Source organism: Medicago sativa, chromosome 8 (assembly GCF_051527215.1).
Source record: "Medicago sativa cultivar Bolivia chromosome 8, Bolivia_mono, whole genome shotgun sequence".
Classification (NCBI taxonomy): domain Eukaryota; kingdom Viridiplantae; phylum Streptophyta; class Magnoliopsida; order Fabales; family Fabaceae; genus Medicago; species Medicago sativa.
This window is the reverse complement of record NC_140756.1, coordinates 29,403,078-29,427,890: the sequence shown is the minus strand read 5'-3', so window position 1 is coordinate 29,427,890 and position 24,813 is coordinate 29,403,078. Positions and strand designations below refer to the sequence as shown.

The following is a 24,813-nucleotide window of genomic DNA, read 5'->3' as shown; positions in this document are numbered from 1 at the left end:
TAGAGCTCAAGCAAAGGAAGCTAAGAGATTAGCCAGGCTGGCTCAGCCGGAATCTTTACTTTTTATTCCTTCTCCGTCAAGTTCGGTGCATACTATTTCACTTAGTGATTCTCCACATTCTTCACCACATTCATCTCCGAAGAGTGAACCAGAAGTAGTCATGGATCAAGAAAATGATAATGATGCTCTACCTATGTGGATTAGTCCGAGGAGACTAGCAAATCTTGGCAATCGTAATGCCAAATCAATTGAGCTGAAGTCGGGGTTGATAAACTTGATAACTCATAACCAGTTTACCGGTATGGATCATGAGGATCCATATAGACATTTAACCAACTTCTATGTTACCGCCGGTACACTTGGTGCAAAGGAAGATGAGGAAGACGGTGTGTTTGTGCAATTGTTCCCTCATTCTTTGATCGGGAAGGCTAAGGAGTGGTATCTTGATCAACCAACTTCTTTGATGGAAAATTGGGGTGAGCTAGAGAAAGCATTTCAAGAGAGGTTCTTTCCGGAGGATAGGCATCTTGAGGCTAAAACTTCAATTACAACTTTTGCTCAAGGCCAAAGTGAGTCTCTTTGTGAAGCTTGGGAGCGCTATAAGTCATTGCTAAGGAATTGTCCAAAGCATGGTTTTGATAGCCAAATGCAACTATATCTTTTTCGTCAAGGGCTACAAGACATGTCCAAGACGATGCTAGATGCAAGTGCTGGAGGTTCTATTGCTATGAAAAATCCAGCTGATGCTGTCAAAATCATTAACCAAATGGCCATCAACACAAGAAAATCTTCTCACAACCGGAGTCCTCAACAAAGGAAAACCGGTATTCTTGAACTTGAAGCAAATGATGCGGTCTTAGCTCAAAATAAGCTTCTCACTCAACAAATAGAAGCTATGCAAAAGGAGATGAGAGCTATGCCTAAACAAATTCTTGAATCTCTCAAGCAAGAAGGAGGAACCGCTCAAGTCAATACTTCTGGACTTTGTACGGGGGATCATCCAACCGGCTATTGTCCCGAACCCGGTTCTTTTGAAGAGGAAGAGGTCAACTATGTGGGAAACCAACAAAGGCCTAACCAACCACAACATTCCGGAACCTCACAACAATCCCAAAATCCGGGTACTTCCAATTCTCAAGGAAGATATCCGGCCAATCAAAACTTTCAGAGACCGTGGAGAGCACCTTACAACAATAACTACCAATATCCTCAATCAAATTTCTACCAACAACCTTTTCCCCAATTCCAACAACCCTTCAATAATCAATACCAATTCCCACCACCAAATAACCCCCAACAACCTAACAATTCCCAAAGTACCGAGGAGGTCTTGAAGCAATTCATGCAAGTGTCCATGGCTAACCAGAAAAACACCGACGCGTCGATCAAAGGCCTTGAGACACAAGTTGGTCAGTTAGCACAACAAATGGCTCAAGGTCCTCCGCAATTGGGAGCTTTCACCGCTAACACTCAACCAAATCCTAAGGAGCACCACAAGGCATAGCAGTCAAAAGCTATAGCTACAAGGAGTGGTAGAGTAGTAGGTAGAGGGGTAGGTGATGATATTGTTGTTGAAAAGAAGGAAGATGAAGTTGTTAACGAGGAGGACAAAGAGAAGTTCGAGGAGGATAGTGTAGAGATAGAGCAGGAAGTGTATATAAAGAATAAAGAAGCATTAGTTGAAAAAGAAAAAAATCAAAAAAGAGATCTAGAGTTACAAGAGGAGATGGAGAGGAAGAATAAAGATGTGGGGAAAGATAAAGGGAAGAAACAAGTAGTTGAGAAGCAAGTGGTGGCTCAACGCTTACCATACCCACATGCTCCATCGAAGAAAGACAAAGAGCGGCAATACGCAAGGTTTCTTGAACTCTTCAAGAAGTTGCAAATTGATATACCATTCTCAGAAGCCTTGGAGCAAATGCCGGTCTATGCGAAGTTCATGAAAGATATCCTTTCCAAGAAAAGAAGAATCAACGATGAAGAGACGATCCAAATCGATGCCAATTGTAGTGCTATTATTCAAAGAACAATGCCAAAGAAAGAGCAAGATCCGGGAAGAGTCACTCTACCGGTAGCTATTGGCACAACACATGTAGGTAAAGCACTACTTGATCTTGGATCAAGCATCAATCTCATGCCTTTGTCCGTTGCCAAAAGAGTTGGTGACCTTTGTATAAAGCGGACTAGGATGATGTTGCAATTGGCCGACAAATCCTTTGCAAAACCATTAGGTATGGCCGAAGATGTTCTTGTAAAAGTGGACAAATTTATTTTTCCGGCTGATTTCGTGGTTATGGATGTCGAAGAAGATGAGGATGTGCCTATCTTAATGGGAAGGAATTTCATGCAAACGGCTCGGATGATGATTGATCTTGATGATAACATCATGAAGGTCAAGGTAAATGATGAAGAGGTTACCTTCAACATCCGAGAAGCTTTGAAGTACTCGAAAGACAAGGGTGCATGTTTCAAAATGGATGCAACCGAAGAAGTCATCTTGATTACTCGAAAGCAAATGCACAATAGAACACCTCTTGAGAGTGCTTTGGTGGACGCACTCAATGCTATTGATGAAGACGAAGCAAGTGCCATTGAAGAGTGTTTGAAGGAGCTAGATTCCTTGAAGGAGGTTCTTCCTAATCAAGCCATTCTTGAAGATTTGAAGGAAGAATCCAAGGAAGAAGCAAAAGTTGATGACACCAAGGTAGAATTAAATGTTTTACCATCTAATTTGAAATATGTTTTTCTTGAGAAAGATGGTACAAAACCGGTGATCATTAGTAGCTCCTTGTCCATCGATGAAGAAACCAAGTTGGTAGAGGTTCTCAAGGCCAACAAGGAAGCAATAGGGTGGAAATTATCCGACTTGAAAGGGATAAGTCCATCTTATTGTATGCACAAGATTATGATGGAAGAAAACTTCAAGCCGGTAGCACAACCACAACGCCGCTTAAATCCAAACATGAAAGAGGTGGTGCGAAAGGAAGTAGTGAAGTTGCTTGAAGCCGGCATGATCTATCCTATCTCGGATAGTGCTTGGGTAAGCCCGGTTCAAGTAGTTCCCAAGAAAGGAGGAATGACGGTGATCACTAATGATAAAGATGAGTTGATCCCAACTAGAACCGTCACCGGATGGAGAATGTGTATAGATTATAGAAGACTCAATCAAGCAACAAGGAAGGATCACTTCCCCTTGCCCTTCATGGATCAAATGCTTGAAAGACTCTCCGGTCAATCCTTTTATTGCTTCCTAGATGGTTATTCCGGTTACAATCAAATCGCCATGAATCCAGATGATCATGAGAAGACGGCTTTCACTTGCCCCTTTGGTATTTTTGCTTATCGAAGAATGCCATTTGGCTTGTGTAATGCACCCGCAACTTTTCAACGGTGTGTTCAAGCAATCTTCTCCAAACTTATTGGAAAATGCATGAAGGTGTTCATGGATGATTTCTCGGTTTTCGGTTCGTCATTTGATACGTGTTTGAAGAGCTTGGATACCGTGCTGAAGCGGTGTATTGAAACTAGCTTGGTGCTCAATTGGGAGAAATGTCACTTCATGGTTACCGAGGGTATTGTCCTTGGTCATAAGATTTCTTCAAAGGGTATTGAGGTAGACCAAGCAAAGGTCGATGTCATAGGAAAGCTTCCTCCACCGGTAAATGTCAAAGGTGTTCGGAGTTTTCTTGGTCATGCCGGGTTCTACCGGAGGTTCATCAAAGACTTCTCAAAGATCGCAAAGCCTATGAGCAACTTGCTCAACAAAGATAAGTCTTTTGTTTTTGATAATGAATGTCTTGATGCATTTGAATCTTTAAAAGAAAAGTTGACCACCGCACCAATAATCATTGCTCCTAATTGGGATTTAAATTTTGAATTAATGTGTGATGCAAGTGATTATGCTGTTGGTGCGGTATTGGGTCAACGTAAGGACAAAATTTTTCATGCTATTCACTATGCAAGTAAGGTTTTAAATGAGGCACAAATCAATTATGCCACAACTGAAAAAGAGTTACTGGCAATAGTTTATGCAATGGAGAAATTTCGTTCTTACTTCGTAGGTTCCAAAATTGTTGTTTATACTGACCATGCAGCTATCAAGTATCTCCTTACTAAGTCCGACTCAAAGCCAAGGCTCATCCGTTGGATGTTGTTGCTTCAAGAGTTTGACTTAGAGATCAAAGATAAGAAAGGCACGGAGAATCTTGTAGCTGATCACCTTTCAAGGTTGACAAACAATGAGGTAACCAACAATGAACCGGAGGTTCGTGAAGAATTTCCAGATGAACGGTTGCTAGCAATCAATGTGAGACCGTGGTTTGCCGACTTGGTGAACTACAAAGCAACCGGGTTCATTCCGGAAGATTTTGAATGGCAACAACGCAAGAAGTTCCTTCATGATGCTAACCACTTTGTGTGGGATGAGCCTTATTTGTTCAAAATTGGAGCGGACAATCTCTTGCGAAGGTGTGTGGATGATGAAGAGGCAAAGAAGATCCTATGGCAATGTCATAATTCGCCCTATGGAGGTCACTTCAACGGGGAGAGAACAGCCGCAAAGGTACTTCAATCCGGGTTCTATTGGCCAACTTTATTCAAAGATGCCAATTTACATTGCAAGTATTGTGATGAATGCCAAAGAACCGGATCAATGTCAAAAAGAAATGAGATGCCTCTACAACTCATCCTTGAAGTGGAAGTGTTTGATTGTTGGGGAATAGATTTTGTTGGCCCTTTTCCTTCATCATATTCAAATGAGTACATCTTGGTTGCTGTTGATTATGTTTCAAAGTGGGTGGAAGCCGTGGCATCGCCTAAAGCCGATAGCAAGACGGTAGTGAAGTTCCTAAAAAAGAATATTTTCACCCGGTTTGGTACACCAAGAGTTCTCATTAGTGATGGAGGGTCACACTTTTGCAACACACAACTTGCCAAGGCCCTAGATCATTATGGAGTCAAGCACAAAGTAGCATCACCATATCATCCGCAAACGAATGGACAAGCCGAAGTTTCTAACCGGGAGGTCAAACGCATACTTGAGAAGACGGTCTCTACATCTCGGAAGGATTGGTCGGCTAAACTTGATGAAGCTTTGTGGGCATATAGGACTGCATACAAGTCTCCTATAGGCCTCACTCCTTTCCAAATGGTTTATGGCAAATCTTGTCATTTACCGGTCGAGCTCGAACATAAAGCCTTTTGGGCATTGAAGTTCCTAAACTTTGATCAAGAGAAGGCCGGTGAAAGAAGAAAAGTTCAAATGCATGAGCTTGAAGAATTGAGAAATCAAGCCTATGAATCTTCAAAGCTCTACAAAGAAAGGACCAAGAAGTATCATGACAAGAAGATCATTCTGAGACAATTCATGCCGGGACAAATGGTATTACTTTTCAATTCAAGACTGAGGTTGTTTCCGGGCAAATTGAAGTCTAAGTGGTCCGGACCTTTCATGGTTAAAGAGGTCAAACCGTACGGGGCTGTTGAACTTGAGGACCCAGTCACCAAAGCCAACTGGACTGTTAATGGGCAAAGGCTTAAGCCCTACTTCGGTGGTGAAATTGATCGGTGTTTGACGACGATTTCACTAATCGAGCCATGATTTCTTCAAAATGCGTCAAGCTAAGGACGTAAAACAAGCTCTTGCTGGGAGTCACACCCAGTTTTGTAAGTATTTTCATGTTTTAATGCATTTAAGAATAATTTCATGAGCAAAGCAAAATAGAAGCATATCTGGAGAAATCTCGCTCAAGCGAAGTTAATCTCGCTTAAGCGAGATTGTTACATTTTTGAATTGTTGGTTCTGGAGAAATCTCGCGTAAGCGAGTTAATCTCGCGCAAGCGAGATGGTTTAAAACGGTTCCCAACATTAGCCATAACTTCCCTTAACCACACACCCACTCATTTTTCCTTTGTTACGTTTTCTTTCTTTCTTCCCATAAAAATTTCTTTTTCTCTCTTCTCACACACATAAACACAAACTTCAATTCAAGCATTTCATTGCATCCATTCCATTCATCTTACAGCATTCATCATCACTAACAGGTTTGAACCCATGCCTTTACTCTGTTTTTATTTTAAAAATTTCATGTTCTTGAACATGTGTAGAATTGGCTAGGGTTAGGGTTAGTGACTTTGGTGTGTTTAGAGACTGTTCCCTTAGGTTCATAACAATGCAAATGAATCAAAATCATCACTGATTTATTTCAACATTCAATTTTGTATATTTTAACCCATTTTGAAATCTTTGAAAAATAAGGGTTTTGATTGAATGTTGAACACAAGTCTTGATTTTGGTTCCTTTTCATGAATTGGTTTGGTTAGTAGAAGATTGAAGTTGAATCATGTTGAAAATTTTGTGTTTTTGGTTGTGTTATGCTGGAAATGGGTCATTTTTCGCAGGTGCAGAACAATCTCGCTCAAGCGAGATCCTTTACCAAAAATCTCGCGTAAGCGAGTACTCTTGTAAAATTCTGGAAAATTCTCGCTTGCCACTCGCTCAAGCGAGGCACAAGCGAGATTGTCTGTACCTAGGCCTTTGAAGTCTATTTGCCTTAACCCATTTTGATTCCATACATGTGCTAATCATTTTTCTATACTGTATATGGTTTTTCCTGGTTGTTTTGCAGATGGCACCCAAAAATCAACCAACCAAGAAACGAAAAACCACTGCTTCCTCATCCGGTGTTGTAGACCGTCCTGCACCCTTACCCAGAAACCCGGACCGTACCATTTACACGTCAAACAAAACCTATGCCAGGTTTCTCGAGCTTAAAAAAGAGAAAACTTGGCATGACAAAATTTTCCGGATTGACCCTGAGGGTGAGTATGCGGACATTGCCGCTGTGTTCACTGAGAGAAAGTGGGAGAAACTCATTAACCCCTACCCAAAAATCAACCTGGACCTTTTAAGGGAGTTCTATGCAAATTCTTTACCAGATTGTGATGCTAAGGAAATGCATGCTGCGTTTTCTTACACCACCATGGTTAGAGGAAAGACCATCCGCTTCGATAGGGATGCCATTAATGAATACTTAGGCAACCCTTACACCTTACCTGAGTCTGATGACCCTGACACACCTGCCTTGTGTCCTTATGGGGAAAGAGAGAGAGCTGCTGATTGGAACCTTGGTAAGATTGAGAGGGAGATTTTGCTTCCGGGTAGGACATATGTGGAGTCCAAAGCGGGTAACCGAAATTTGGCGGCCTTCACTGATATGAGGCCAAAAGCTGGGATTCTGTTTAAGTTCTTAGTTCATAATGTCTGGCCGAAGAGTCATGTCACCACAACTCCCAAGAAAATAATGCCTCCTCTGATTTGGCATATTTGCAAAGGAAGGCCGGTGGATCTGGCTTCGATTATTTCAAGAGAGCTGAAGCATGTAGTTCTCGGTGGTGTAGCGGGACCAGAGACTAGACTTGCTTTCCCCGGTTTTATTATGGGATTGCTGAAGCATCATGAGGTGCCAGTCACCGAACCTTTTTTAGAAGAGCTGGTTTCTCCTATTGATGATCGATACATTAGGGGCTACATCAAGAAAGCCGCCATTAAGCCATTACCCTCCTCCTCTACTGTTCCTCCACCTATACCTCCACCTGAGGATGATCCTCACCAGGACGATCCAGAGCAGGATGATCCTTATCAGAGCATGCCACAGCAGGATGCACCTCAGCAGTTTGGTACTTTTGATTTTTCATCTTTTCAGGCATATATGGCTCAGTATGAGTAGCGAGCAGTTGAGAGAGCTCAGGCACAGCAGCAGCAAGCCTTTCAGTTAGCTCAAGCACAGGAGCAGAGAGATATGCACATGATGAGCCAGATGGCAGCTGTTTTTCGCAGCAACCAGGGGATCTACTCGCATCTCTACGATGCTCATATGGACCCGAGATGTTTTGCATTCACACCTACACAGTTCACTGACTCTTGCATGTGGCCTGGGGACAGGCCAATTTACCCAGGAGGGGGCAGTGGAGCAGGTGCTGATCATGGTGTTGATGATGATACAGAGAGGACAGCCACTTTCCATCCATCTGATGACATGGGTGATGATGATGCGGCACACTGACCGCATCTTTTGGATTTTTAGAGATGTTTAGTTTGCTTTGACTCTTGTTTTGACTCTTTAGATTATGTTTTTATTTTTATGTTGGAACAATTTATTGCTTTTGAACTTTTACTTTTTGAGCACGGTTTTGGGTGTTCAATACTTTGGTTTAATTTTAATTTCGTTTTGGGTTAAATAGCTTAGCTTGTTGTTTGGTTTTTAACTTATTGCTTTGGATGAAATTTTTGATTAATCTTGCTTGTGTTTAGTCAAAAGAAAAATTGCTCATGAACATCAAAATTTAAAGTGCTCTAAGGAGCCAATTATTGAGCAAAAGCAGGTGAGTGATAATGATATGAATTGTGAGAAAGCGCAATGCCAAGGTATTGGTTTCCTGTTATTCTAGATGTTACTATGAATTTGAAATTTGTACTGTGCACAAAATATATATCATTTAAGTCTTTTCATAAACATGAATATCTTTGAACCACTTAGTACTTAACCTAAATGTGAGGTAGCTTCAATCTGTTGTATATATGCTGGAGACCGATAATCATCGTCTAACTTGTTTTAGTTATGTTAAATCTGATAATTATTTTGAACTGTTTGAAAGCATGGAAAGGATCAAGGCACTTTTTGAATCGAGAGTAACCTACTTGACCACATAAAGCCTACCTGTGAGAAGAGTGAGTATCTGATATCCCAATCTGAGCCAAATGAATCAAGTCCTCAAACATGAACTGTCAATATTCATAAGCACAATGCTTGTTGAATTTGCCTGAAATTTTTTAAAAATCCAGTTCATGGTTGAATCTTATAGGACTTTGATAATTTTACTTTGTTGAACCCTTAACCTTTTTGTACTTTGTCCCTTGCCTTAGGATAGGGGAACATTCAATTAGAGTTTTGTTGTATTCAAGTTGGGGAGGAAAAGGAGGCATTATATGTTAAGTTATGGTGAAGTTGTAAAATAACCTGACAACATTGAATCAAAGAAAAAAATTGTACATTTGAAAAAGAAAAGAAAAGAAAAGAAAAGAAAAAGAAAGAATAAGTTGTCAAGGTTATAAGTTTGATTGTTAATCACCAAAGGTTTTAATTCTTGGTAGGGAAGTATATGGATTTCAAGTTGTGATACAAAAAAATGTTCCTCTTTGATAGGCTTTCTGATCAATTGCCCCACATATGACATTTCTTTTGTAGCCCGGCCAAGTTATAACCCTTGCAAGACCTTTTGATCCATGCTTTTATGCTTTTTGAGATGATATTTGGATGGACACCTAACTTAAATAGTATGTTAGCATGATTGTTGGATGTGTGTTCATTACCTCATTCATTGTTATCATTATATTGCATTTACTTTCAAAGAAGTGTGTTAGGTGTGGTTCATAGATAGATATGTTTATACTTTGAAGTTTATGATGTGTATTTTGTGCTTAGGACTTGTTTCACATTTATAGCTGTGCTAGGAATAATGGAGAACTTCATGCTTGCCGGTGCTTTCACATTTGAATCACCACTTGAAAATTTTTATTTGATTTGAATTGTTTGGTATTGTGCTAGAAAGCTTGTCCAAAGCCTTGTTAGTTTCCTTTTGATTCTTTTGTTTGAGGACAAACAAAAAGCTAAGTTGGGGAGAGTTTGATAAGTGCTCAAAAGTAATATATTTCATGTGTTAAAAGAGGCATTTTTAGTGACTTGTTATGCAAGTTATCTACGGAAAAGCAACCAATTGTTGTAATTATACCATTTATGCTTTATATGCCTAATTCTACCCAATTTATGCAGGAAATGACAAGCAAGGACCAAAACTCAAGTTGTGTGAACCAAGCAAATCTCGCTTACGCGAGGTCATATCGCTTAAGCGAGATTCCTCCAGGAAGAAGCTCAACCTTCGCTTGCATCTCGCTTCCAGGGTCGCTTGTGGATTTTGGCATCTCGCTTACGCGAGATCATCTCGCTTACGCGAGATCATCTCGCTTACGCGAGATTTCTCCAGGGAACAATTGTAAATCTCGCTCCCATCTCGCTTCCAAGTCGCTCAAGCAGGATTCCAAGGCGGTTTAAGTTTCAAGCAACCTCGCTTACGCGAGGTATAACTCGCTTGAGCGAGATGCAACTTCATCAAGGAGCAGGGCTACGTGGCAGGATCTCATTGGCCATGGTTGGATATTTAGGATTCTCGCTTGAGCGAGATGTATCTCGCTTAAGCGAGATTACACGTTTTCAGCCCATTTAAATACAAGTTTTCCCTCTCTCTAGCACTATTCACTATTCCATTGAAACATTTTATACATTTCTAGAGAGAGGTTAGAGCTATTTCATAGAGAGAAACACAAAGCAAGTGATTAAGGAGTAGATTCAACCCTAGATTCATTGAGACATCAAGGATCTTGGCATGGAATCTTCATCTTTCCTTCATTCCTTGCATTAGTTTACATGTCTATGTGTAACTATCACCTTCTTTGTAGTATTGAGGTAACTATCAAGCTATTATGTAATCTTTTGATCTTTTAATATATAAGGTTCTAGCTTAATGATTCAATATTGTTGTTATTCTTGCTTTTAATGCTTTCAAAGAGATTCAAGATGATTTGGACACAAACTCTTGAATCTAGAACTAGAATAACAATCTATCTTATGTTATATCACTCTTGACAAGTTTGTAAACCTTTGATAATTAATTTTAATCAAGATTTTAATGCTTTCGGATACTTAATCAGGATGGACACGGTCGATTAAGTTATCCGATCGACTTTGTTATCGTTTAAGGAATTTGGACACGAATGTTTAAACGCTAACTTGGAAATAACGATGTCGCTTTGGACACGAAGGATATTGTAGAAATGATTGTAATAATATTGGTTATAAAGCTAGAGTCTGTTAATCGATCGAGAGATTGCTGCTGTTATGCTTGCTCGTTATCTTATACCGCAAGCGAAATAGTTCGATCCCGTCTCGTTTTTACTTTAGTGTCAAATATGGATATAGTGTTACAAACAAACAAACAAATTATATCCAAACCCTTAATGTGAACGATTGTGTAAATACTTATGATTAAACGTAACTCCCTGTGGAAACGATCCTATATATACTCACGTGTACATAGTTATATGACATGTAGGAAAAATCTTACATCAGCAACCCAACTCACAGCACAAGGTACAAGAAGTGAAGAGTAAAGCCTTAAGTACTAACCTTCCAGGACCCATAGAACAATGGGTACCTAAATCAAAAAATGTCAATGATGCAGGTATGTCTAAGAGCAGTGCCAAAGCAAAGATCATGGTACCTAGACAGCGGTTGCTCAAGACACATGACAGGAGACAAGTCCATGTTCCTCAGCCTAACAATGAAAGAGGGAGGAAATGTGAAATTTGGAGGCAACCAGTCAGGCAAGATCATAGGTACAGGAACTATTGGTAACTCCTCTACCTCAATTAATAATGTATGGTTGGTAGATGGTCTTGAACATAACCTTTTGAGCATCAGTCAATTTTGTGATAATGGTTATGATGTGCTTTTTGAAAAACCCAACTGTACAGTAATCAACAAGGAAGACAAATCCATTGTGTTCAAGGGAAAGAGAGTTGACAATGTCTATAAAATCAATTTTTCTGAACTGGCTGATCAGAAGGTGGTTTGCCTACTATCAGTGAATGATAAGAAATGGATGTGGCACAGAAGGTTGGGACATGCTAACTGGAGGTTAATCTCTAAGCTTAGTAAGTTACAACTTGTGAAAGGGCTACCAGACATTGACTATCATTCAGATGCACTCTGTGGTGCATGTCAGAGAGGGAAAATTGTGAAATCATCTTTTAAAACTAAAGACATTGTTTCAACCTCAAGACCTTTAGAATTACTCCATATTGATTTATTTGGACCAGTGAGTACTGCATCCCTATATGGAAGTAGATATGGATTAGTCATTGTTGATGATTACAGCAGATGGACTTGGGTGAAATTCATAAAGAGTAAAGATGTTGCGTGTGATGTATTCAGTAGCTTCTGCACTCAAATTCAATCTGAAAAAGAATCAAAAATTTTGAAAGTCAGAAGTGATCATGGTGGAGAATTTGAAAATGAGCCATTTGAAGCTTTTTGTGAAAAACATGGAATTTTCCATGAGTTCTCTTCTCCTAGAACACCACAACAAAATGGGGTTGTAGAGAGAAAGAATAGAACTTTACAAGAAATGGCTAGAACCATGATTCATGAAAACAATTTACCAAAACATTTTTGGGCAGAAGCAGTGAATACAGCATGCTATGTTCAAAACAGGATCTATATTAGACCTATTTTGGAGAAAACAGCATATGAACTCTTTAAAGGAAGAAAACCCAATATCTCTTACTTTCATCAATTTGGATGTACATGTTACATTCTGAACAACAAGCTCTACCTAAAGAAATTTGATGCCAAGGCCCAAAGAGGAATCTTTTTAGGTTACTCTGAAAGGTCAAAGGCATACAGAGTGTATAATTCAGAAACACTCTGCGTTGAAGAATCTATGCACGTTAAATTTGATGACAAGGAGCTTGAAGATAAAACTTCAAAGCAAGGTGAAAGTTTTGCAGAGATACAGGTTCCTGAAGCTACTCCAGAACCTGATCAGATAGCTGAGTCTGAAGATAGTCCAGAAGCTGAACCCACATCAGAAGCACAAGATGAAGCTGCTTCTGATGAAGCACAAGATGGCTCACATCAAGCAGATCCTCCCAGAAACACATTCAAACACAAGTCTTCACATCCTGAGGAGCTAATCATTGGAAACAAAGATAGTCCAAGAAGAACAAGATCACATTTCAGACAAGAGGAGTCAATGATTGGACTAATCTCAATGATTGAACCTACAACAGTTGATGAAGCACTTTCAGATGATGGATGGATCCTAGCTATGCAAGAAGAGTTGAATCAATTTCAAAGAAATGATGTGTGGGATCTGGTACCCAAACCTCAGCACAAGAACATTATTGGAACAAAATGGGTATTCAGAAACAAGCTGAATGAGCAAGGTGAAGTAACAAGAAACAAAGCCAGGCTTGTTGCACAAGGGTATAGTCAACAAGAAGGCATTGATTACACTGAAACGTTTGCTCCAGTTGCAAGATTGGAAGCAATCTGGTTACTTCTTTCCTATGCAGTTAATCATGGCATAATATTATATCAAATGGATGTCAAGAGTGCTTTTCTAAATGGTGTCATAGAAGAAGAAGTGTATGTCAAGCAACCTCCTGGATTTGAGGATATTAAATATCCTGACCATGTTTTTAAACTGAAGAAATCACTATATGGCTTGAAACAAGCTCCCAGAGCTTGGTATGATAGACTAAGTAATTTCTTAATCAAAAATGACTTTAAAAGAGGACAGGTTGATACTACACTCTTCAGAAGGACCCTTGGGAAAGATATTCTTGTTGTGCAAATATATGTTGATGATATAATATTTGGTTCTACTAATGCATCTCTTTGCAAGGAATTTTCTGAGTTGATGCAGGATGAATTTGAAATGAGCATGATGGGAGAGCTGAAGTTCTTCCTTGGCATTCAAATCAATCAATGCAAAGATGGAGTCTATGTTCATCAATCAAAGTACACAAAGGAGCTTCTGAAGAAGTTCAAACTTGAAGATTGTAAAGTGATGAACGCTCCAATGCACCCCACGTGCAACTTAAGCAAAGAAGATGAAGGAGCTAAAGTAGATCAGAAGCTGTATAGAGGTATGATTGGTTCTTTGTTATACCTCACTGCATCTAGGCCAGATATTTTATTCAGTGTATGCTTGTGTGCAAGATTCCAATCAGATCCTAAAGAATCTCATATGACTGCTGTCAAGAGAATCTTCAGGTATTTGAAAGGAACAACTAATCTTGGACTCCTTTATAGGAAATCCTTAGATTATAAGCTAATTGGATTCTGTGATGCTGATTATGCTGGTGATAGGATTGAAAGAAAGTCAACCAGTGGCAATTGTCAATTTCTAGGTGATAATCTTATATCCTGGGCTAGCAAAAGACAAACAACTATTGCTATGTCTACAGCAGAAGCAGAATACATTTCAGCTGCAAGTTGTTGTACACAACTACTCTGGATGAAACATCAGTTGGAAGATTATCAGATAACTGCTAACAGTATTCCCATTTATTGTGATAATACTGCTGCTATTTGTTTGTCTAAAAATCCAATTTTGCATTCAAGAGCGAAGCACATTGAAATCAAACACCATTTTATTAGAGATTATGTTCAAAAAGGAATTTTAGATATACAATTCATTGATACTGAAAATCAATGGGCTGATATATTTACTAAGCCTTTAACTGTTGAAAGATTTGATTTTATAAAGAAAAATTTGAACATGCACTTTGTATCTGATTAAATGCTTGCTTGCTCCTGAATAGGATTTTAGGTTCTGAAGTTAGTTCAGAAGCGGTAGTCCATCAGAAGCTCTTTATTGAGGTTCTGAGGAAAACTCGCTTCTGATGATGACGTCAGCATCTGAAGTCCAGAAGCTGGATTTGTTGCTTCTGAATAGTTGAATTAGTGGAAACGTTGGAAGTTACCTTTTAAAAAGTAACTTCTGGCCCACTAACTTGGTAGTCACTCTGTGAACTTCTTACGTGGCCTGTATGTGTTGGTGTATAACTAAAAGGGCAATGATGATTTAATAGCTTTGAGCGTACTTTTCACGCGCCCCCAATTTTGTCATTAATGTTATGTTTGTTTGTCTCTTTTGAATTGCAATCGTTTTACTTTTAACACTTTGACAATTCACACACTACTCACTCACAACAAACACATTTGCTCTCAAACCTCTTGCGAAGTAAGCGCATTCTCTCAAACTTAGAACCCTAAAATCTTCATCTTCTTCAAATCTTCTTCAATCATCAAATGGCATCATCAAGCTCAAAAGTTTCAGAATCTACATCAAACAAGCAAAGCGTATCAGAATCTGGGTCCATCTACAAAGAGAAGACTATGGATATTCCATGGAAATCCTTAATCGTCCAAGTAGAATCACCAGTGGACTTCACTTCACTCAAGAAGTACGAAGTGGACATGGAAGGCTACGTAGAAACTCAGAAACTGTCTGGCTACTTCAACATGCTAAATGGGCCAACATTTGTGAACTTGGTCAAAGATTTCTGGTTAAGGGCTGAAATTGTCAATAGAAAGCCTGTGAAGGCAGCAGATAAACCAGCTGGGTCGAAGAAAGGAAAGAAGGAGATTGAGTTGAATCCCACTTCCTTCAGTAGCCTTGAGATAAGGTCTGAAGTGATGGGTATTCCCATAATCATCACAGAGGAGATAGTTGCTAAAGCTTGTAGAATGGATGCAGAAGGAAGGTTTCAAGAAATTGTTAAGAAGGATGATGTCCTTCTGCAAAACTACTACAACACTCTTCTGGGTGGTAACAAAGATGCTAAGCCTTCTGAAATGGAGATTCACAATAGAATGTTGGTGAAATTCAGCAATGATTGCTTCTTTCAAAGAGCAGGTGGGTCTGATCAACCCAACAACCAACAGAAGCTAGCAATCTATTTCATGACCAATCTGGAAAAGATAAACTTTCCAAGATATGTATTGGATCATCTCTGCTGGGCTATTAATGAAAGCACAGTCAAAGGAAGGAAACAAGTGCCCTATGGAAGATTGCTCTCTGAGATCTTTTATCAAGGGAAAGTGCTGGATTTGTTGAGAAGAACAAGGGATGCTTCTGATAAATGCTTCGAAGTTTCTACTGCAGAGAAGACTATCAGTAGCAAGACTTTGCATTCAATGCACTTTTTCAAGACAGCTCCTAAAGATGAGAAATGGTTGGAGTTGACCACAGAAGAATCTGAGATTATCAGGGACTTTCCTTCCATAGTTAAGGAAAGTAATCCTGAACACTTAGCTAGATTAGTAGCTGAGTACGTCTTGGAGGAAGATACGAGGTCTCAGGAGGAAGCTGCTCTTGCTAAAGGGAAAGGCAAGAAGGCCAAAGCAGTTGCTGTGTCAGAAGCTGCTGTTTCTGATGCACCTAAAGGGAAAAGGGCCAGAACTAGTTCTGAATCTGATGCTGCTCCTACTAAAGGAAAGAAGGCCAGAACCAGTACTGAGTCAGAAGCTGCTATTGCTAAAGTTGCTAAGTCTGAAGCTAAACCTGTTTCTATCAAGGATAAAGGAAAGATGCAGAAGATTGGTGCTGCTTCTATTCCTCAGAAGAGAAGAAAAGGTAAGGCAGACTTGGTAATCACTCAAGAGCAGCTGGAGGAAGCTCTTGAAGAAATGGAGAAAGAAGAGGCTGATCCCAAGCTGAAGAAGAAGAAGGCTCCCCTTCAACTTGTGAGTCCTATGGTTGAGATGACTCCAATAAGGAAAAGGATGGCAGATGAACGTGCTTCTGAACTTATTTCAGACAAAAAGGATCTAAAAGCACAATACACTCATCAAAGAGATGAAAAGCTCAAGGCCTTGGGTATGGAAGATTGTGATAAGTACTTCAAAAAGAAATTGGCTGAAGTAAGAGCCATTGCTGGTAAATCTTCTGAAGACAATGAGGATGAAGAAATGATGATATTTATGGAGAATGCTCCAGAAGAGGGAACTTCAGAAGTAGTTCCTCAAGCTGCTAGTCCACAGAAGATCACTTCTGAAGCTGGCCCTGCAGATCAGGTAATTCAGATTCCAGTCACCTCTCTCCCCATTTCACCTTCTTCACCATCAGTACCTGAACCAATAGAAGACACTTCTGTCTTAGACAATCTTGCTCTCCATTACTCAGGTGAGTTACCCATAGACAAATCTACTTCAGAAAAGGCCTCTGAAGCAACTCCAGAAGCAGCTGCTTCTGAAAATGTTGTTTCAGAAAACCCCCATCAACAAACACCTGAACCACATAAACCCACAACACCCCCACAATCACCAACAGCTACCATTGACCCCCAACTCAACACTCAAACATCAACTTCACCACAACAACCACCAACTGAAATTGAACACTCCCCACAACCAACTCCCATGGATGTTGACAACTCTCTAGTCAATGTTCAAGCCTCAACCTCCCCTCAAGCCTCTGACCAGCCTTCGTCTTCAAACACACAAACACACTTTACCATTCCAATTCCTAACCCTTTTCAAGATTTGGAAATCAGTGATTCTGATCTTGAAATCCTTGAACAACCACCCTCAAACATCCTGGAATCTGGATATATTAATTCTGAGCTTCTCTCAATCCTGAGTCAGATACATAATCTTGTGGATCAACGAAGGACAATTGATCTCACAAGTGCATATGAAGACTCCTGGGCATCTCTTCAGAACCGGGCAACTGAGCTAATTGAAAGCATAAGGGCTAAGTGCATCAGAAGCAAGGAAGCTTCTGTCAGGAAGTTAATGGAGCATCTGAATCAGAGTCTCAGAGTAAGAAGTTCTACACTGCTCCTGGCAAACCAGCCTTTCTTCTTAGAAACGGATTACTTGACCAGAGAAGCAAGGTTGTGTAAGCTTCTGAAGAAACAGATGGCACAGCAGCAGCAAGAAGCTAAGGAAAGGGAACAGGCTCTTCTCCAGAGGCAACAACAGCTTGAAGAACTGTTGCAGAAGAAGATTGAAGAAATGGAGGAGATGAAGAAACAACATCAAACCAACCCTTAGTTGCACACCCTTGTGTTTTTCTTTATGTTTGTTGTTTGTTTTAAATTCCTAGTCCTTGCTTCTGAAACCATTCTGTTTTAATTCTCTTTGCTTCTGAATGCTTACTGCTTCTGACTGCTTACTGCTTCTGATAATTGGATATTCATGCTCATATATTTTGATCTGCTTTGTTTAATTAATTTCTTGTATACTCTTTTTTGTTTGAGTTTTTTTTCTCAAATCTTTTTGTATTTTATGCTTATTTGTTTATTTCATTTTTTTTTGATAATGACAAAAGGGGGAGTATATGTGACAAGTATTTAAAGGCTCTGAGCCCCATTAATGGCATTTGAAATTTTTGAAAAACTTCTATCATTTTTTTTACCTTATTGGTATAAGCTATGAACGAACGAAGAAGTATCAAAATTCAAGTAAAATTAATTGAACCATTCTTCTTTTCTATAAGTTAATTCTTTCAATGATTCAATTTTTTTTAAAAAAAAAAAAAAAAAAAAAAAACTCTGATAATTTTATTGTGCGAAAAATGAATTTAATTAACCTGGATAGAACTTAGGGGGAGCTTACAAACCTCACCTTAAAGACTATCAGACTCAGGGGGAGTTTGAGCTTACAAACCTCAGATTCTGAGCTTACAAACCTCAGAACCCCAAAGTCAACTTGTTAATTAGATTAACAACAATTGATCAATTTTAAATACTTTTGTTTGTCATCATCAAAAAGGGGGAGATTGTTGGAACAAAATGTGTTTAACAATGAACCTTAAAGAGTTTTGATGATAACAAGGTATTAAAAATTGTAAATTGGACTAGCTAATATTTGTTCAAGTGTACAGGACCATAATTATAAAGTTACATCATCATTGGTTCTGAATGAGCAAATAAAGAGCAAAAGAAAATGAAGCTTAGATGATTCTGAAGGCAAAGCGCTCCTGAAGTCAAGCTGCTCCTGAAGAAATAGCGCTCCTGAAGTAAAGCTGCTCCTGAAGAATAGTGCTTCTGAAGACAAGAGGTCCAGAAGCCACATCATCAGAAGCTGCGTCATCAGAAGCTGCAGAAGTCATATCATCAGAAGCTGCATCATCAGAAGCTGCCTCATCAGAAGCTATTTCACCAGAAGCTGAATCTCAACTGGATTTGCAAAAGATTCAAAAATTGAAGAATTATCAATGCAAAAGCTGTCCATTGGATTCGAAAACACAAACAAAGGATTAGTGGAATTTTGCAACGGTCATTTCAAAGGTGTTTGAAGGCTTGTGCTTGCATTTTGGACGAAAGCGTTGACATTGTACTTTGTACGAATTGTACAACCACGTTCTCCACTACTCTGTTTTGTGTCCACGCTTCAAGACAAGAAAACAGCTCCAGAATACGGTCTCGCCTGCATATATGTTCCTTTGGATAAGGAATGGATTTCAAATTGGTTCTTCATAGGACAACAACCAAATCAGGCAAAAGATCATTGGTGAAAGATCAAGCTTCAATAACGACTCTTTGGTGTGCTGGCAATTTCACAACGTCTCTTTCACACCTCTATATAAAGGAGTGAAGACCTAGAGATTTGGTAATGCAAGAACGCTAAACGAAAGACTCACAAGATTTTCACAAGTACCAAACCTCTGCTGAAATTGTTCTGCATTCACTTAGAATTTCTGTGTCTCAAAGTCATATCTTAGAAATTCTTAAGTCCATTGAGTCTGTATCTGATTTGTATTGTGAGCACCTCTGATTGTATATCAAGTGTTCAACCTTAAACAATTTTCTGTGTAATTTTGTTTAGTTAGGAAGTCTCTTGCAGTTGTGCTTGAGCAGGAAGTCTCTTGATTGTGTTCTTGAGCAAAGGAAGTCTCTTGCTTGTGTGCTTGAGCATTGGAAGTCTCTTGCTTGTGTGCTTGAGCATTTGTAATCAGATATTACTCATAGTGAAATCTCCTTGGAAGTGCAAGGGGGACTGGACTACTTCCGGATTGTGGAAGGAACCAGTATAATTGCTTTGTGTCGTTCTTCTTCTCTCTCTCTGTTTTATTCCGCTGCATTTAGATTCTGATTATCACTTCAGAAGCTGTCTCACCTAGCTTCTGATCAGTGTGTTCAGTTTTTAAGAGAATCGAAGAATTTTTCAAAACACAATTCAACCCCCCTTCTTGTGTTTTTCTCACCTTCAAATTATTTGTTCCCAAAGTAATATTTGAATTATTTATTCCCAAAGTTTCTCATATATTAATTGTGAATTTTCTCTATAAATAGAGAGCTTACATAATTCATTCCACACACCGAAAAAGACTTCTAAAAATCTTTTTCTTCTTTTCTTCCTTTTTGGTTTGTGTTGGCGAGTATTTCTTCTCTACATCTCCTTAATTAAGAGTGTTCTTACGAAATTAATAGTGTTCATAAGATCATATACCATTTCTAGATATAATGTCTCTTCGAAATTAAGAATGGTCTTAAGAGAATAGTCTTCGATAATTTATGTCCCTTCAAAGTAAAAAATATTTTTAAGATCATAGTTCATTTTGTCACAAAACATCTTAAAAAGAGCGGATTGGTCGTAACTCAACATAGTTCCGTAAATAAAAATTCTTTTTCAAATTGACTTTGGAAATTCAATACAACAGTTTAGAAATAAAAAATCAACACTTTATATCCTATTATTCTTGTATGTGTTACGGTAACACTTCATGTCGCTCGGAACACGCAGAGAACTATTTTAAATTAAGGAAAATGCTTTATTACACGACAGAAACCATGCACGAGAAACCCACGAAGCTATTACCACCCTTGGATGTTTTTATTTCCATTAACTAATTATATTCTCTCACCCCATGTTTTCCTTTCCACCGCTTGATGTCCACAAATTCCGCTCGTGTGCTTTCGTCTCGTACTATTCAGCACTACTGTTAAATTAATTAGTATACGTTGTTTTCAAAAACAATGGTAGAGGCGATAAAAATAGGCTTAAATGTTGTTTTAACCCTTAATTTCAAATGTGTAATTTTAAAATGACATGTCTTGTCTTTATTGGCCAAATTGGTTTGAAGGATTATTTATATATTGGAAAAAAATAACTAACGTAATGAATAAAAAAGTTGGTCACGTGATTAGTGATTACATAATCTTTTTTTTTTTTTTTTTTTTGGAGAATTTACATAATCAATTAAAAACATACCTTGAACATTCATGACTAAGTTGAAGGCATACTTTTGTATATGTGAAAGGATCTAAGTGTAACTTTTGATTATATTTGTAATGTTTCGCCTATTTGCATACATGTTTTCCATTTTAGCCTATTCAATCAAGTAATCTGAAGAAAAAGTAAACACAAAATGAATATGATGTACCTGGTCTTTGAAAGAATGAGGAACTCTGTAATTATGAGAATGCATTTGAAAGCCACTAAAGTTTTCAATACCAGGAACCAAAGCAAGTCTCGGTTCCACAAAATGACCTGAACACACAATAACCGCTTCAAACACTTCTTGACTCACTGAGTCACCACCCCTTGACTCAACCACCCACTCCTTCCCTCCTTTCCTCTCAACTTTCACCACCTCCGTTTCAAATCGGGTCAACCCGTGTATCCCAAACTCACCAGCAAAATCCTCCAAAAAACGAAGCACTTCTTCATGACCCGGAAACGTTCTTGGATCACCGGATTCTCGCTTGAACAAAGGGTAATCTAAGAACCCCATGATATGTCTTGGAAGATTGGTGCGTAGTGAGAGATACACACTGCTGTGAACTGTTTCTCTGGTTGGGTCTATGCTTAGAGGATCAGAGTCTGATTTATGGGTGTACATCCAGGTTCCTCCGACGCGGTTGTTCTTCTCAAAAACGACGACGTTGTGGCCTTCTTGCTGTAGCTCCTTGGCGGCAACCATACCGGAGACTCCGGCGCCAATCACTGCAACTTTAACCATCAAGACAAGATTGTTTTAGTCAAAGCTCAGAGACACTGTTCTATCACGTTCTTAACATGAGAGAAAACATATTCTAATGAAGTGATTAACAAGCGATCCAGCTTGTCATACTCATGGTTAGGTGGGATTCTACATGTGGGCCCTACTTTAAAAAATCATTCAAAAACTTTTAACATTATGAATTAAGGTCTTTTTTTTTAATAACATTAATTAAGGTCTTGTTCCGGTGATTTTTGGTTTGTCATATACATACTAGAAGTTCATTTTTCATCTCTCACAAATATTCATGGATGTGTAATCAATCTCAATGAATGATTAAAGATTGAATTACAAAATTGTTTGTTAACACTCTATTGCACAGGTAATTGAAACTCTGCTTCTACAAAATATAACTTCTATTGCACAGGTATTTTGTCTGGGCAAATGTTTAAGCTTTTGAAAGATGGAGTTAATCAATCTTTTTTTTTGTCTGGGAAAATGTTTAAGTTTTCGTAAGCTAACGTTAGTATTCAAGTAACTGGCGGAAGCTTGAGGGGTTCTAGAAGCTTTGAAATGAATTCAAGTGAATTATCTAACCAATATCGTGGTGGAATCGGATGCTAAGCTGGTGGTAGATGTGATTATTGAGAAGAAGACGATTAGAAGCTATTGGGGAATGGTAGCCACTCCCTCCTGCTATTGCTCACCATATCCAAAAAGATATGGCAAATCTTGTTTCTTATTAATGTTGATTTTGTTCCAAAAAAAAAAAGTAATGGCATAGAAGCCGCATGTCATTCTGGACATATATGTTTATCATGTAAATTCTGGGCAAATTTTGTTCATGTTCTCCTATTTTCATTACTGTTCATGTAATTTCTGGAGATGCTTCATTAGTGTTTATCTTGTTCAAGTTTTGTTGGTAAATGTTGTTGTAGTTTCTGGAAAAATGGTAAACTTGTTTTTCTGAAAAATTGTTATTTAATCATTTGGTGGGGTAGAGTTTTTTGTTTCCCAATACCAATCAAAAAGTTTCAACCCTTACCAAGTAATAGATCTCAGCCATCCAAATAAACAACTATTAAATCTATGGCTCTTGTTAAACTTTCCCATACTAAACCCCACCCAAAGATTAAAGATTGAATTAAAAGGTTGTTTGTTAACACTATTACATAGGTAACTGAAACTTTGTTTCTTCAATTATAATTTTATGAGATTTCATGTTTTTTCTTCAATTTATTTTGTTGATTTCATTTGGGAACAATTCACAAATTTGTTGTTTAAAGTTTATAATTTTAGAGGTTTATGTGAATTGAGTTTATTGTAGCACATGTAAGCCACGTAAACCCAGTTTACGCGTACTACCGTTAACTCAATTTACATGAATTACATAAATTGAGTTTAAGTAGGTTAGGTAAACATAATTTGCAAACTCCACTTTAGTTTAGATAACGTGCAACATTATTAAACCAACTTATCAGCTTCACGAGGTGGCTCATCGACAGGCCCCTGCTCTAAAGAAGTAAGTTGTTTGTCACGATTTGACGTGTAGACGCGCGGTCATCCTAACATGCTTGTCTCCATGAGTAGTAAATGTATGTGCCATGCCTGCACATTAAAGAATGTTCTTGAGCGAATTTAACATCATCAGAGCAATAATTATTTGGCCTCCTAAAAAAACATCATTGGAGAAATAACAATTACACAAATATTTCATGGTTGCTTATTTAAATCATCCTTAGGTTAATCATATCATAACAAACATAGCAGTAACATAGGGGCAAGCAGTATTTGAAAAACACACCGGAGGGAGGGAGGAAAGGAGAGGGAGACTTTTGTTTATTTATAGTTTTTTTTTAGCAGTTGTTTTTAGTTACAACTTACGACTAAAATTATTTGTCAAAATTATTTTGATGGGTCTGATGGAAGCTTCTAGGGTGATACAAAAATATTCAAACACTAACATTGGAGACGATACTAACATGTCAACGTCAGTAAAAGTTTAAAAATATTGTATAAATGAATGTAACAATGTTGTGTCGTGTCAAAGTCCGACGACATTGTTTACAATATAGAGTACTAATAAAGAAGAGAAAAGAACAATAGCAACTAGAATTTTCTTAGAATGAGCAAAAACTTCATAAAACAAACATTAATCTAAAAATATATAGTGAAATATAAATAGACTAAATCACTCTTATCTCAATTATAACAAAAGTTCCATTACATATTATTTAATGGACATAAACACATGTCAGACTCAACACATTTCGGTGCTACAAATGATAATAACCAATGTTCAAGGAGCACATAAATTTACACATATGCATGTACTGTTGGAACAAAATGTGTTTAACAATGAACCTTAAAGAGTTTTGATGATAACAAGGTATTAAAAATTGTAAATTGGACTAGCTAATATTTGTTCAAGTGTACAGGACCATAATTATAAAGTCACATCATCATTGGTTCTGAATGAGCAAATAAAGAGCAAAAGAAAATGAAGCTTAGATGATTCTGAAGGCAAAGCGCTCCTGAAGTCAAGCTGCTCCTGAAGAAATAGCGCTCCTGAAGTAAAGCTGCTCCTGAAGAATAGTGCTTCTGAAGACAAGAGGTCCAGAAGCCACATCATCAGAAGCTGCGTCATCAGAAGCTGCAGAAGTCATATCATCAGAAGCTGCATCATCAGAAGCTGCCTCATCAGAAGCTATTTCACCAGAAGCTGAATCTCAACTGGATTTGCAAAAGATTCAAGAATTGAAGAATTATCAATGCAAAAGCTGTCCATTGGATTCGAAAACACAAACAAAGGATTAGTGGAATTTTGCAACAGTCATTTCAAAGATGTTTGAAGGCTTGTGCTTGCATTTTGGACGAAAGCGTTGACATTGTACTTTGTACGAATTGTACAACCACGTTCTCCACTACTCTGTTTTGTGTCCACGCTTCAAGACAAGAAAACAGCTCCAGAATACGGTCTCGCCTGCATATATGTTCCCTTGGATAAGGAATGGATTTCAAATTGGTTCTTCATAGGACAACAACCAAATCAGGCAAAAGATCATTGGTGAAAGATCAAGCTTCACTAACGACTCTTTGGTGTGCTGGCAATTTCATAACGTCTCTTTCACACCTCTATATAAAGGAGTGAAGACCTAGAGAATTGGTAATGCAAGAACGCTAAACGAAAGACTCACAAGATTTTCACAAGTACCAAACCTCTGCTGAAATTGTTCTGCA

General features: G+C 38.4%; 1 protein-coding gene across 1 annotated transcript in view; it reads right to left on the bottom strand.

Moving 5' to 3' along the window:
* Positions 1 to 21,738, bottom strand: part of LOC146898211 (flavin-containing monooxygenase FMO GS-OX-like 3) — a 31,543-nt gene extending 9,805 nt beyond the window's left edge. Inside the window, exon 1 of the mRNA XM_085738530.1 lies at positions 21,016 to 21,738. Coding sequence (XP_085594656.1) covers positions 21,016 to 21,594 — 579 coding nt within the window. The 5' untranslated portion in view covers positions 21,595 to 21,738. The remainder of the gene's footprint in view (positions 1 to 21,015) is intronic.
* Between the last annotated feature and the right edge of the window lie 3,075 nt (positions 21,739 to 24,813).